A 14,551-nucleotide genomic window follows, 5' to 3' on the forward strand; every position below is an offset into this window, starting at 1 on the left:
GTGCAGCTAACCATTTTTAAAGTTTCTTTTCACTTAAAATTTGTTTTCATTTGAAAGTTAAACTATGTCTATGGCATTATCAAAGATGTTTAATTTACAAGCAAGAAGAATGTCAAATGCCTTGCAACTGGGTGTCTTTCCGATAAGACAGTCCTACAGATTTAGAGATTTGTATGTGGGTTATGTTACATAAATTAACATGTGTTCTCTGTTTTCAAAGGGCATAAGCCTAAGATCTCATTACCTGAGTGATTGTCTGTACCTATAGGCCTCACTTAATCCTGTCTGCGTTACTGCCTCCTGAGACTCAATGGTTTGGCTGAACTAAGTGGCTGGGTTGGTGAAGAATGGGGTGGTCTGTGGGCTTCACTTTAAAACTGGTTTCTCTTTTCTGTCCTAAAGGCTTGGACAGAAAGAGCCCAGAGGCCTGAGATGGGGGAAACCTAAACTATTTCCCTCAGCCCAAACTAAGTATAATGGGCAAAAGGGTTTTGGACAGGTGAGATATACCTGGCACACCTTCCTCCAAAGAAGCCCTTCTTTTCCCTAATGTGGGACATTGAAAAATTAATACCTGTCTTTTGTCATCTAGTGGTTATGGATTGAATGATGTCCTTTAACCCTGTTGCCCCCAGAATACAACAAGGATGCCAGCCTGTTAAATCAAGCATGCCATTGTCCAGGGACAGCCAACCAACCTGGAGTCTGCATGATACTTCCCCATGTGGGAAGGCCACACCCCCACTCTTATTAGGGATTTCTGGACCCAAGGGTAGGTAGGACGATGACCATGTCCAGCTTGAAGCAGCTGGAGGAGCTCGAGACCTTCGCCCATTGTCCTTTATAAGATTATAAAGGGTCTTAAGTCTGAGAGGGAGGAATTGTTATTTTTTATTGTTAAAATAATTAATAATTAATTAATTATTAAAAAAGAAGAAGAAGAATATATGAAAGTGTGAGGCAGGAGAGTTTGTATGTACGACCCATGGGCATGGACTTGGGGGAGGGATTGTTGGCAGGGTGCTGGGCAGAGGGAAGCAAAGGGGAAAAATTGGAACTATTGTAACAATATAATCAATAAATTATACTTAAAAAAAAGAGCTTATATGCACAACCCATGGGCATGAACTAAGTGGGGTGGGATTGCTAGAGGGAAGGGGACTGGGCAGAGGGGAGCAAAGGGGTAAAAATTGGAACTAATGTAACAACATAATCAATAAAGTTATTTTATGAAAAAAAAAAGGAGTCAGTTATAAACCATGAAAAGATATTGTGGAATTTTGATGTTGGGGTAACTGTTCATATCTAGAAGCAAGTAGAATATGTAAAATCTCTGTACCTTCTGCTCAAATTTGTTGTGAACCTAAACTTGTTCTAAAAAATCGTTTATTTTAAAAAACAAAGAAACTGAAATGATACACTAAAAAATATCTATTTAACACAAAACAAGGTCATAATAGAGGAATGCAGAACAGAAAAGTACTGAGACATATGGAAAACGAATAGCAAAATGGGAGCTGTAAACCTTACATTATCAGTATTTGCATTAACTATAAAGAAACTGAACACTAATTAAAAGGCAAATATCGAAAGAATAGGTTTAAAAACATCATCCAACTATATGCTGTCTATAAGAGACATTAGATTCGAAGACACATATCCTTTGAAAGTAAAATGATAGAAGTTAAACCAGGCACATAATTACCCAGAGAGAACTGGGGTGACTACACTAATATCAGACAAATTAGACTTTAAAACAAAATTGTTACTAGAGACAAAGAAGAATATTATATAATGATCAAAGGGTCACTCCACTAAGAACAGATAACAGTTATAAACACATATATGCCTTATATTAAAGCCCCAAAATACATGAAGCTAGAGCTGCAGAACTGAAAAGAAAAATAGACAATCAATGATAGTAGTTAGAAACTTCAATACTCCACTTTCTATAATGAGAAGAGCTAGCGAGAAAATCCCCAAGGAAGTAGAACACTTGACAACACTATGAACCAACAGACATCTGTAGAACACTCCACTCAACAGCAGAATACACGACCCTCTTAAGTACACGTGGAATGTTCTCCAGGATAGGCTATATGTTAAGCCATAAAACAAATGTCAATAAATATAAAAGAACTGAAATTATACAAAGTATGTCATCTGGCCACAATATAATTAAATTAGAAATTAGTAGCAAATAATTTTTGGAGAAATTCTCAAATAAGAAAGAACATTTTAAAAAATATATTGAACTTTTTGGGTTTAAAATATAAGTGGAAGGTGAAATTGAAAGGTTTGAGTATAGTATAAAGAGATTTTTCTGTTCAAATTTATTAAAAAATATTAGTGACTTTGATTTTTATCTTTCTTCTTAGTGCTGCTGATATAGACAGATTACTTTTATATCTAGAATTCCTTTTATCATGAACAAGGAGGGTTGTTGTTTTTTTTTAAATAAACTATTCCCTGATCACCACCAGTCCCTTTACCCCTTCATTTTAATCTTGATCCTTACAATAAAACTATTGCATATATATTTTTCAAATCATTGCTCAATTAATGCAAGATGATTATGTCAACTGGAAACTCAAAGGGATATCTTAGTAGTAACTTTCCAAGTTAAACTATTAGTCAAAAGCTAAGTGTTTTAATTACTATAATAAGAAATGCTCCTTCTACCAGAAGATTCTAGTTATTTTGACTTATTAAATATTTATTATATACATTTTCTAAATACTGTGGGGGTTAAAGCAATAAATGAGATTCAGATTAGTCCTCAGCAACCTTGTGATCTATTGAGCAGATGGTGTTCATAAGACAAACACACAAATGACTTCCATTACATGCAAAATGTAGTAAGAGCAGTGATTAAGGCGCGGAAGCCTAAAGTGATTCGAAAGGAGAGGTGATAAGTCCAGTTAGAGTACTTAGGAAAAGCTTCTTCGAAAGCTGTGGTTCTCAACCATGGCTGCTCATCTTAGTAACACTCTGGGAGCTTCAGAAAACCTTAATTACCAGACTTTATCCCAGACCAAATAAATCAGAATACCTCAGGCAAGCGACCTGAGCACCAAGATTTTTAAGTTCCTTTCGTGATTCCAAATGTGCAGCCTCATTTGAGAATCATTGCAATAAAAGATGGGGTGAGGAAGAAATAATTAGAATTAAATAACGAGAAAGATTTCCATTGAAAGGGGTGGAATATTGGAGTACCTGGAAGAACCCTCTCCTCAGATAGTTAACTTGTTTTGATTCTCCAAACCTCAGCTTAAGACAACATTTGCTAAAAAGCTTTTCCTAACTCTACCACCAATTATAATAACAATGTTAATAATGGTAATAAAAGCTGTTACATTTTATAGCCCTTGAAAATGATAAGTACCATTCTAAGCACTTTAAATATTGTTCAATATTTAATCCTCCCAACAACACTAGGAAAGAAATAGCATTATTAATATCATTTTACATGAAAGGAGGATAAATAGCTTGACAAAGTTACACAACTAAGAATGGCAGAGCTGGGATTCAAATATTATATAATGACTCAGAAATCTATGTTTTGAACATAACTAATTGAAGTTAAATGTTCCTTAATAGGACTTATAGAATGCATGCATACTTCAACTATACCATGAATCACATTATATGTTACATGCTTATTAGATTTTTCTCTTCCACTAATTATTCATTCAATAAACAATTATTGAGCATACTGTATTCTCTGTGCCAGAAAATGTGCCTATTACAAGAAATGCAAGTCCCTTATGTTACATTTGATTTGTAAAAGAATTTTAGTTTAGAGCAGAGGTCAGCAAACTAAAATTCACAGGTCAAATTCAGCCGGCCACCTGTTTTTATAAATACCTCTTTATTGAACCATGCTCATTGGTTCCTTATCTACAGCTTTTTTATGTTACAACAACAGAATGCAGTAGTTGTGTCTTAAATTCATTATCTGGTCCTTTATTAGAAAAGGTTTGCCAACCCCTGGTCTAGAGAATAACACAAATAAGAACATCATCAATGATTACAATAAAGTGCATGGTATGGTGCTCAGTACACTATCGGAACATAAAAGAGAGATATCTAGGTTAGGTTAGAGGATTAGCAAAAATTTTCCAGAAGATATGATATTTGGGCTAATTTCATAGGCTGAGTAGAATTACCTAGACAAAGAAAAACAGCCAGACTTGTCAGGGAATTCAAACAGGGAAGTTTAGTGGGAACCCAGCAAACTCAAAAATGGCAATTGGAATGAAGAGGGTTGACATGTTTACTATATATTAATTAGTTCGACACAATTTATGAAAATAAATATTTGATGTCTTTATTTTTACTATGTAGCATAGTTAGTGGTGCTTATAGTAGAAACTCACCAAATATTTCTTAACAGAAAATATTAAGTCCTAAACAAAGAATGTTTATTTTAAAAGAGAAGAAAATATTTGCCTTCTATTAGTTCTTAAAATCATTGAACTATAAGAATTATGATTCTTTCATCCACTGACCGAGAATGAAAAAAAACTACCACTTTTTCATTGTTCTCAAGTGTATAGATGAATATATATCTATTAGCAATGCAGTTTTACAAATGAGAAATAGTTGCAATATACTCTACCTGGAAAATTCATAGGCAATTCAAATGGTTGTGGAGATTCACGACCTTCAATGTGCTCACAAATTTCAGCTATGATCTTTTTAATTTTGAGACCAGTAATTTTAATCACTTCTCCTGTTGACAAACAGCATTCATTTCCAAACATTTCATAAATAGAACCTGAAAAAAAAAGAGTAAAAATAGCTCTTATAGAGGAGTTAAATCATGAATAGTAAGATAGTAGTCTCATATTAAGTGGTTCTTGTTCAGTACCTCTCTTAGCTACCTACTAACAGCAATTTACTCAAGCTTGGCAAAATGTACAGCATTTTCCAAGAAAAATATTAGATTTTTACTTTATCCACTGGGCAAGGTAGAAACAATTTTATTTTTGTCGTTATTGTAAATTGAATTTATGGTTTCCTCAGAGCCTTTAGTTCATCTTACCAAGGTCAAACTAGAAACATGTCTTTCCCTATTGAGGTTTATGATCTATTTTTGTAGTGTCACAGAATTAAGCTTATATGAGTCAACAATATTCTAAGTAAATACTGCAGACAAGGTTGTAATACAATTTAAGATCCAAAGAGAGGGTCTGCACACCAGGGCTTTATATCAAGAGCATCATATCTATTTCTGGACCTGGTTCCCTTCATCATTGTGAACATAAGACTTCCGTCCATTTTGTGTCTTGATTTTTGACACATTTGAAACAACATTTTTATGGCAATAGGGGGCAGACCAGTCCAGATAAACTGAAAAACTTCATTTTAGTTCAGGATTTCAGTCTCCTTTCTAATAAGTCTTTTATCAAAGATGCTGCAGCTAAGCTTTTCATTTGTTCATTTTCCTTTCATATCTCCCGATGGAAGAAGAGCAAGCAGTGAAATGGCAAGAAGATGAACAACTGAAAAGAGACAGAAATTCTGGATGATCTACCCTTAGTAAAAATGGAACAACCCTAAAACTACATCTCTGGAATATTAACAATTTACAGTTAAACAGTAAATAAACTAAAGTTTGATGTAAATTAACATTATGAAACTGTAAAGTTTAAAACATATCAACTTTTCCTTGCCTCTAGTATGACTTATATCACCTTTACATGCTAAAATGTGAACAATATAAATGCAAGATTTTAGGTTTGTTTTCTGAATTTTTCTCTATTGGACTCCCTCCTCCTAGAATCTTGCCTGATATATAGGAGCCACCTAAAATATTTTTATAGCATTAATGGTTATCATAAAGGTTATCATAAAAGTTATGAAGATTGCCATCCAATCTAGCTTTACGCAAGTCTGCGATTGTATCAGAATCTCAATAGAGATCTGAGGGCACACTCAAATGAAAATAATTTGAAAAGGTTTTAACAAAGGGGTAATTTACATGGAGGCACTGTCAGTTCTAGGCAACACAAGAAAATAAATATCCTGATCTCACTGTTCTCCCTCCATTTGATCCTCTGCCAGGCACCTCCACTGGCCAGAATCAGCCAGAAGTCAGAGGACAAGGGAAGGGCTGATGCCCCCACAGAAGTTACCTCCTAAGTAGAGGATGAAAATGAGAATCCAGTACACCAAATTCACTGTCTATTATTTAATAAGGACCATTTTGGTAGACATGCTGGTGTATCTGTTCCTCAAGTTTTAATATATATTTCCATAAATCCCCTATTTTCTCCTACTCCTCCCTTAACTACATGTGTTCATATTTTTTCATTAACTCCAATACACAGTGTTGTCAGCCCTCACAAATCCTTTGTAAAACAAGTTGGGATATTAAAAAATAACAATAAATCCATAGTGACATTTTCCTGCAATGAACTCAGAGTAGTTAATTTCTATGATCTTCATTTGGCAATTAATCACATACTAACATTTTACATCCTCAGTATTATCTCATCTTGTACTTAACTTTTTATGACTTTAGTTTTTGTTACTCTCAATTCAATTTTAAGCTTTATTAAAGGAAATGTTGCATTATATTATTGCATAACTATAACACATCAACTTTCATTTTTCATTTAAAGCCTACTATGTGCCAGGCATTGTGATTGACAGTTGGCATCGAAGATAAAATGTGTAATCTTTCCCCCTCCCCAATAGAATCACTGTCTTGAAGAGAACAGAAGACAAGTAAGCAAATATTGAAACAGATTATGAGAGTTATAATTTAAGAAATACAAGGCATTGTGGGACAATATTGGAGGCATTTAATTAAGAAATTACATGGGAAAGAGATTAGGGAAGGATTCCTGGAGGAGATGACAGCTGAGCTGTTTCAAAAGAAGCCTCACAAGATGTCAAGACAGGCAGAGGAAATAGTATTTGAAAAGGCACCAAGATGTGATACCTTCTGGAAATGTCAAGTAGCTTGTTATGTCTCAAATGTAAAGTAAGAAAGGACTGTGGTGAAAAAAGAAGACTAGAGTAGTTGAGGACATTTAAATCATGCAGCATCTTTATGAAATCATGAATAAACTAAAAGACCAATAAAAACCTGAAGCAATATTAGAGAATGTACATTTTCAGTTATCAGGGTCTAGGAACTCATACCAATTTAATAAGAGGTCATACGTAACAAGGTGCTTGCTATCCATAGTTTAATCTACAGCATCACATGTTAGAGCTTGTTATAACATTGGCCAGATCCTAACACTGCTGAATCATAACCTGCATTTTTAATAAGGGCCCCAGATGATTCATAAATACAGTAATGTTTGGAAAGCACTGGTCATAGCAACAAATGTGTAATTGAAATAGTCTCTGTTTGAGACTGGTAGAAATAACTGGATAGGGAAGAATATGCCTTGTAGAAGAAGCATTCAGTGTCATTGAGGTAAGAAATTTGAAAATGGAAACAAGAAAGGGGAAAGATTTTTAGTAGGTAAGTGATATGATAAGACTTTTCTTTGTCTCCTAAAACAGAACATAATGTAACCTATTTCATTTTAGCTGAAGTCTGTTGGGCTTAATTTCAATGCAATGAATGTCTAATTGTAGATGTATATCAAACTGACTGACTTGGAATGTCATCCTGTTCAAAGGCTCCAATGAAATGCAAAATTAAAAGGTGAATTTATGTGAAATTACATAACAATTCACAGGGAACAGAAGTAGAGAATTCTAGGAGGATAAAATCCTGTGAGTTTTAGTCAACACTCAGAAATTTTCTTACTCTTCAGCTCTCTTTCCAAATGTGTTTCTTCTTCAGAAAAAAAGAAAATCACATCGTTCATTCATAAAAGGAATAGAACTTCATGAAAATACTAATCTGTAACATTTATCTTTAATTCTTAGTGATTCTAATTTTCTTTAACCAAGAAAGCTGTCGATTCACTTTCAATAAAGAGAATGTCAGCCATGCCCAACACTAGAAAGTTATGTTCATGATAGGTGACAAGGACATATCTGAAACTTGAAAAGGTCTTGAACTTTATTGTCAGTACAATGTCTCTTAAAATATACATTTTTTTCTCAGTAAAAATATAAGATGGTTAATTTTAAAAACAGCCAACTTTCATAATCTCAGAACAAGCATATATAATATGTGTAAATGTCTTTTAAAAATTGCTGAGATGTGTGTCTGAACTGTTTGTGTATATACATATTTGAATAATTTTATTTCATTTTAACAAGATGTGTTTGAATATGAAAATCTATTAATCTTTACAGACTAATTCTTTCCAAGTCATAGCATATGTATTCAGGATAGTGCTAAACATCAGAGAAAGCCGGAACAAAGCAGCCTGTTTTCAGTGATCAAACATTGCCCCTGAAGGCTGTAATGAAAGAACCATGTGCCTTTGAAATCACCTTCTCTAATGCTACTTTGTTCAATAGAAATGACACATTAATATCCTTTTATGAGCTCATCCCTTATTTGACAATTCATATAAGCAATGATGAAGAGTCAAAACAATTGGTTCAATAGATGTTCTTCCATATCCTCTACAAAGTTAAAAATGTATGGCAGTCAGGGCAGAAGAAACCCATCATTTAGAGGTTTTTTCTTCCCTTTACTCAAGATTCAACCATTCCCTCAATTCCTCACGTGCATCCTCTACCATGACAGGCCAAATATCTCTTTATCTCCTCATCAGCCTGTCAATAAAGTTCAGCCAATCCTAAAGATTCAGCTCATATTCCTGGTCTCCTTCAAAGCCTTCCTTGATTCCCACATCTAAGTGAGAATTAATTCTCTCTTCTGTGCATATCTCCATTATAGACTCTTTGTGATTATTAGCACAGCCTGCTATTAGGGCATTATTTTCTAACCATTGATATTATGTATATTTTTAAATTTATTATGAGTTCCTAGAGAAAGCTATCTCTTAACTATATCTATACTTATCCTCACATACCCTGCTAGTAACACAGTTTTTGCCACCTAGTAGATTATTAATGAATGTTGAATTATATCTTAGCTTCACTGTAAAATGACAATAAGTAATTTTGAATATAGTAGTAGTCCTACATCAGCCGTTCAAAGCATGGCTAACCCAAAGCTATAGCATGGGTTACATCTTCACTTGGTATGTTTAATATTAAATGAATAAGCATATATGAGAGTAACTGGCCACCCTGTAAATTACCTGCACAAGGAACATTAGGATAAGTAATTCTATAATATGAATCTCTGCTTAAGTTTGCCACTTTAAGACTATGTTTACCATTTTTATTTTATTTTTTTTAAGATTTTCTTTATTTACTTTAAGAGAGAGGGGAAGGAAGGAAGAAAGAGAGGGAGAGAAACATCAATGTATGAGAGATATATTGATCAGTTGTCTCTCTCATGCTCCCAACTGGGGAATCTGGACACATTCCAGGCATGTGCCATGACTGACAATTGAACCAGCGACCTTTTGGTTCACAGGTCAACACTCAGTCCACTGAGCCACACCAGCCAGGGCTGTTTACCATTTTTATAATGCTGGACTTGAAGGGGAAGTGAAATGATTAAATGAAATGATCTAAGATAGGTTTGGAGTAGTTAAGATATTGCATCTGTAAAGTTTGCTGGATATTGTATTACAACATATATAGAACCATGTCAGATTGCGGTTGCCAGCAGAGATATATTTTTACCCCTCATAATTAAGTATGATTATCCTTTAAAATGTGGTGAGTAAAATAAGCATGAAACAATCATGCAGCTTTATTAGAAGTAGATTCAACTATTTAGATATTGAATATACCACAGAGAGGTATATCTGAACACTGATAGTAAATGACCTTTCAAGGTCATAGAGACTCTCTTACTCCACCTCTAAAATACCAGTATAAAAGACAGTAAAACATTTGCATTAGGAAGTAAGAAAAATGTCCACACTAAGAAGAACTAAGGTATAATCTCTCTTACCTTTAAAAATATAGGGTTTTTCTTGTAAGTTGGAAATTTAAGTGTTATCCAGAAAGTCAAGCTTAAAGATAGAAAAGTGCTGGAGACTGTGGTGAATGTTGGTGAGTCTTAAGAAGTCTGAACATAGGGAAGCAATGAAAGCCACAACAAGCTGAAAACTGGAGCCTGAAAGCCAATTAAGCAGCTTAAAATAGTAGTGAGACCAGAAAATATAAAATGGCCAGCTTTTCAAACACTGCATGAAGTGCATGTCATTTAAATAAGTTTTACTGGTTGAAGAAAGACTCACAGTTTTATACACCAGCTAAAAGCTTGATGTTCGTTTAATGGCAGAATCAATTTAATAGATTAAATAAAACTATGTTAAGAGGGTTTGCAAGTTGGTGTTATGATAGAAATCATCATGTGGTTTTTCGTGTTAACAATTATCAGAGCAAAGGGATGTGGGATGTGGGAGTATGAAACTAACATTCCTCCTACATGTCTATGAAACATTGCCTTATGATGGTGGAACAAATCAGTGGTTCTGCATCTCCTGAAACTATTAGTGACCAAATATTCCCCACGTTTACCTCAAATTTTAACCTTCAAAATGCCATCATAAATAATAATATAATTTCTTATGTGAACAATGTTGCACTGGAAGTTTGGTTTATTGTTTTAAGAAGGACTTGGTTTCTAATAATTTTACATACTCTAATATATTTGCCTATTGTTTTATATCCTAAATGTTAAATAAAGCTATTATAGACCTCTATAGCCACTTAAAATAGTAAACATAATCTCTATTATTATTTAGTGACTATGAATACACTGGTTGAATTGATTACACAGGGGTTCCAATGCATTATAATGTGTTCATCCAATGCATAAAAAATAAAGCATCACAAGGAACGTGTATAAATGACTCATGGACATGGACAATGGGGAGGGATATGATTATGGGAGAAGGGGTGGGCTGGGTGGGGGGGAGCAATGGGGAAAAAAATGGGACAACTGTAATTGAAAAACCAAAAAATGAAATTTAAGAAATAATAAAAAATAAAGCATCATCATATTATAAATTTTCCCTGAGTTCAAGAGTATTGAACATTTCATTAACTATTCTGCTTATGCAACATAGTTTCAATAGAAATTGAAAGGTTTAAAAACATTTATAGGAATTTTGAAGTTATTTTATACCCACTGAGTTAAATAAAAAATATGCCTGTATTTTGTGTGTCTTTAATTTTAAATTTTTACTTTTATAACAATTTATTTTTATTACATTTTATTAAAGTAACAGTCTATGATCAACTGGGAAAATAAAATAATTGGGCCTTCACCAAGATAGTTTGAGAAGCACTCCATAAAGCATTAATTACAAGTTAAGGACCATAGTTAGTGCAAGGAAACAGCATCTGGTCAGAGGGAGTTAGAGAGTTAGAGTAAAATTTGAACATACAGAAAAAAAGGGAAGTTATAACTTAATATATGAAGTCTTAATCGGTATTATTAACTCATCTATCTCAGTGTCACCAGAAGTCTGGGTGCCCTGGCTAAAACACAGGAATTTTAATCAACTTGACAGTAATCGTTCTAATTGCAAATTATTACATTGGCATTCTGATTCGTACGTTATGTTCTTCTGAGTTGTATGAGGTAGTGCTTGAACCTAATTGACCCTGGATGCATTGAACTGTTAGACTTACACAAGCTAAAGTCCATAGAATCCCCTAGGAAATGAATTCCATATGTTCTACCTAACTAGTGTGTCAGGTATTCTCCATGACGGAGACGGCAAACATATAGAGTATCTTCTATCATTTTTTCCCTCCCATCACTAATCAGCCATGGCACATTTCCAGCTGAATCCAGATGAGGCCTAAAAATCCTCTTCAACATAAAGGCCCAAGAGACTATCCATCTGTTGAAGAGGGCATGCCAGGTAGAAATTATCCCAGCTCAGTCCTACACTATGACTTAGCATGCCGTCTTTAAGCCCCTTTGGTTGATATTTACTTTTAAAGATTTTAATCCTCTATTTGGGCTAATCTTCTACCCCCAGAGACTTAGTTAAAAGAAATCTGGCAGAATACAGACTCCCTCAAGCCATCATTTTTCCCAGGGCCAATATCTAAATTGAGGCATAAAACATCTAACTTGATAACAAAAATAACTTTCCATAGTCTGATGACAGCTGTAGGGTGAGTTTCAGTTTTACTTACATTTCTAAGCAAAGTGCCACTAATCTTAATGATATCTTGAATCACTGAATTTTAGTGTCAGGAGCTTAAATATCACCTTATCCTACTAACATACTACAATGTCTGGATGAGTCTCTATACAATATCTCCATCAAATGGTAGTTCGAACTATATTTGAACACTTTCAATGATGGAATTCCAATTATTTTAAGGTGACCTACTCTACTGTTGAGCTATTATCATTGTTAAAAGCTCTGCATTTTATTAAGTAGAATATGTGTTCCTATGGGGTATACATTTTAGAACTATTTTTAGCCTTTGGAATTATATTTTAAAAATACTATTTAATTCTTCCAATAGCAATCTTAAAATGTTTGAAGACAGCTGTCATCAGTTTTTTGTTTTTTTTTTTTATGTAACAAATCAATCTGTCACAGAACTGAAATATGTTCAGGACCACTGCTTTTAGCCTCGTTTACCCATTATAAAACTGCTTGAAGCACAGCTTACATGGGAGTGAATGGCATATTTGGATTTGTGCAACACAGTAAAATGTGAGCCCTTGAGTGTTCCAGAGGAGGCTTGAGAGTACCAGTCAGGGATGTCCTGGCCAAGGGAAGTTTCTTGCCATGAAACTAAAAATCTTTGTATTGGAAAAACAGCAGCTATTTCCCACTAGCAACATTTAGCTTTGCCAACCAATGAGTCAATGTAATTTCTATACAGTCGTCCCTCTCTATATTGTGGTTCACTTATCAGGGCCTCACTGTATCGCGAGATTTTTTAAAATATTATACTGAATTATTTATCGTGGATTTTTCGCTATATCACAGGATTTTGCGGTACTATATATGTATGTTGTTAAAGTTATGTAGGTTTAAGAGTGTAGAATATGTTTAAGAACATAAATAGTGTTTATAAAAGTGTGGAAAAGATTAATAAGGGAGTGGGAAAGGTTAATAAGGGACTGGGAATTATTTATAAGTGCGTGGGAAGAGTTTATAAAGCCTTAAAATATATATAAATACTTAAAAAATATAAGGTTCCTACTTCATGGATTTTTACCTATCGTGGGGGGGTCTAGAACATAATACCCATGATAAGTGAGGGAATACTGTAGTATAAAGAGTAAAGATGCCCTCCAGCTGAGTAGTAAATTAAAAAAAATAATATCTCACCAGTAGCTGGATCTTTCCTTTACATTTCTTTCACCATTAAAGGCAAGCCATGAAGATTATTTCCCCAGGAAAGGAGAAAGATTTAGTCATTGTTATTTCTGAGACTCAAAGATATTGTGAACACTTGGCAGATAGTAATTACAAAAAGATAGACTTTTTAGAAGGGGAAAATATTTTTTCACAATTGTCATAATCTTTTTATGTGAATATAAGAGTTAAATGATGTAAGATTATCATATAATAGATTGTAGACAAGATTCAATGTGTGACATAAAGGAATTTTTGCCTGGCTGCAAAGAAAACTAGGATTTGTTTTTAATTGCAGGATTTAAAAAATCAATATTTTAGTATGTACTTCAAAAATTGGCTGTTTATGACACATCAGAAAATAAAGTGTTGTAAATCAAAGATTTTAATTTACAAGCTCTGTTACTTATTGAAAGAAGTCAAAGCCATGTCTTAAGGAAGAACTGATATTTTGAAGTCAGCTTGTGAAGAGAATAGAGAAATTCCAGGATATCTTCTAGGAGACCAGCAGGACAGGAGAGGTAAGCTTAAATGAGTTCCCCCGTTTTTTTTTTTATCTATCAATGGGCGTGAGACACACTTCTAAAAAAACACAGGTTCTGTTATCGCCTCTATGGGACTGTCCTCAATTTATGTGGTGCATTGTGTTTGTTATAAAGAGGAAGAACTTGCAGATGTCTGCATGAAGACCATTTGAGAGCTGAGGAGTCTCTCTCTGGCCCGCTGGCCTCCATGTTCCTAGTTGGAGGTCGGTCCTCTCAGCTCTCAACCACTTTTTGTTAGTCATTCATTCACTCATTCGTTTGTTCACTTTATAGTGCATGCCAGTGTCTCAGGCACTGGACAGAGTCGGAGACACTCAGTCGTTGCTAACTCAGCCCCTCTTGTTTGCATCTCAGTGGAGATGGGGACAGAGCCGTAATGAGAAATAAGGAGCTGTGGGCACAAGCTCCTGCAGGAATTGACATGAAGCTGAGGCCAGGGGGGTCACCAGACAGGGTGAGACAGAGCTGGACCAGTAGCGGGGAGAGCACCTGCCATATTCAATCACACAACTGGAAGATGGGGTTCCAATCTGAGCTCCAACAGGTAACCACCTAGCCCTGGCTGAGTCAGAAGGTTAGGTGGGACGGATTTGGAGAAATCACATGGAAGAGGTACAGAAAGTGCCATAAACAGCCTAGTCAGCACGCTCCATG

The 14,551-nt window shown here is 34.6% G+C and overlaps 1 protein-coding gene across 1 annotated transcript in view; it reads right to left on the reverse strand.

Annotated features, from left to right (window-relative positions):
* THEMIS (thymocyte selection associated) overlaps positions 1-14,551 on the reverse strand; it is a 167,386-nt gene that overhangs the window by 115,936 nt on the left and 36,899 nt on the right. Inside the window, exon 2 of the mRNA XM_090280647.1 lies at positions 4,622-4,780. Within this exon, the coding sequence (XP_090136773.1) occupies positions 4,622-4,780 (159 nt within the window). The remainder of the gene's footprint in view (positions 1-4,621; positions 4,781-14,551) is intronic.

Source organism: Furipterus horrens, unplaced genomic scaffold, assembly GCF_987537825.1.
Source record: "Furipterus horrens unplaced genomic scaffold, mFurHor1.1.pri manual_scaffold_6, whole genome shotgun sequence".
NCBI lineage: Eukaryota > Metazoa > Chordata > Mammalia > Chiroptera > Furipteridae > Furipterus > Furipterus horrens.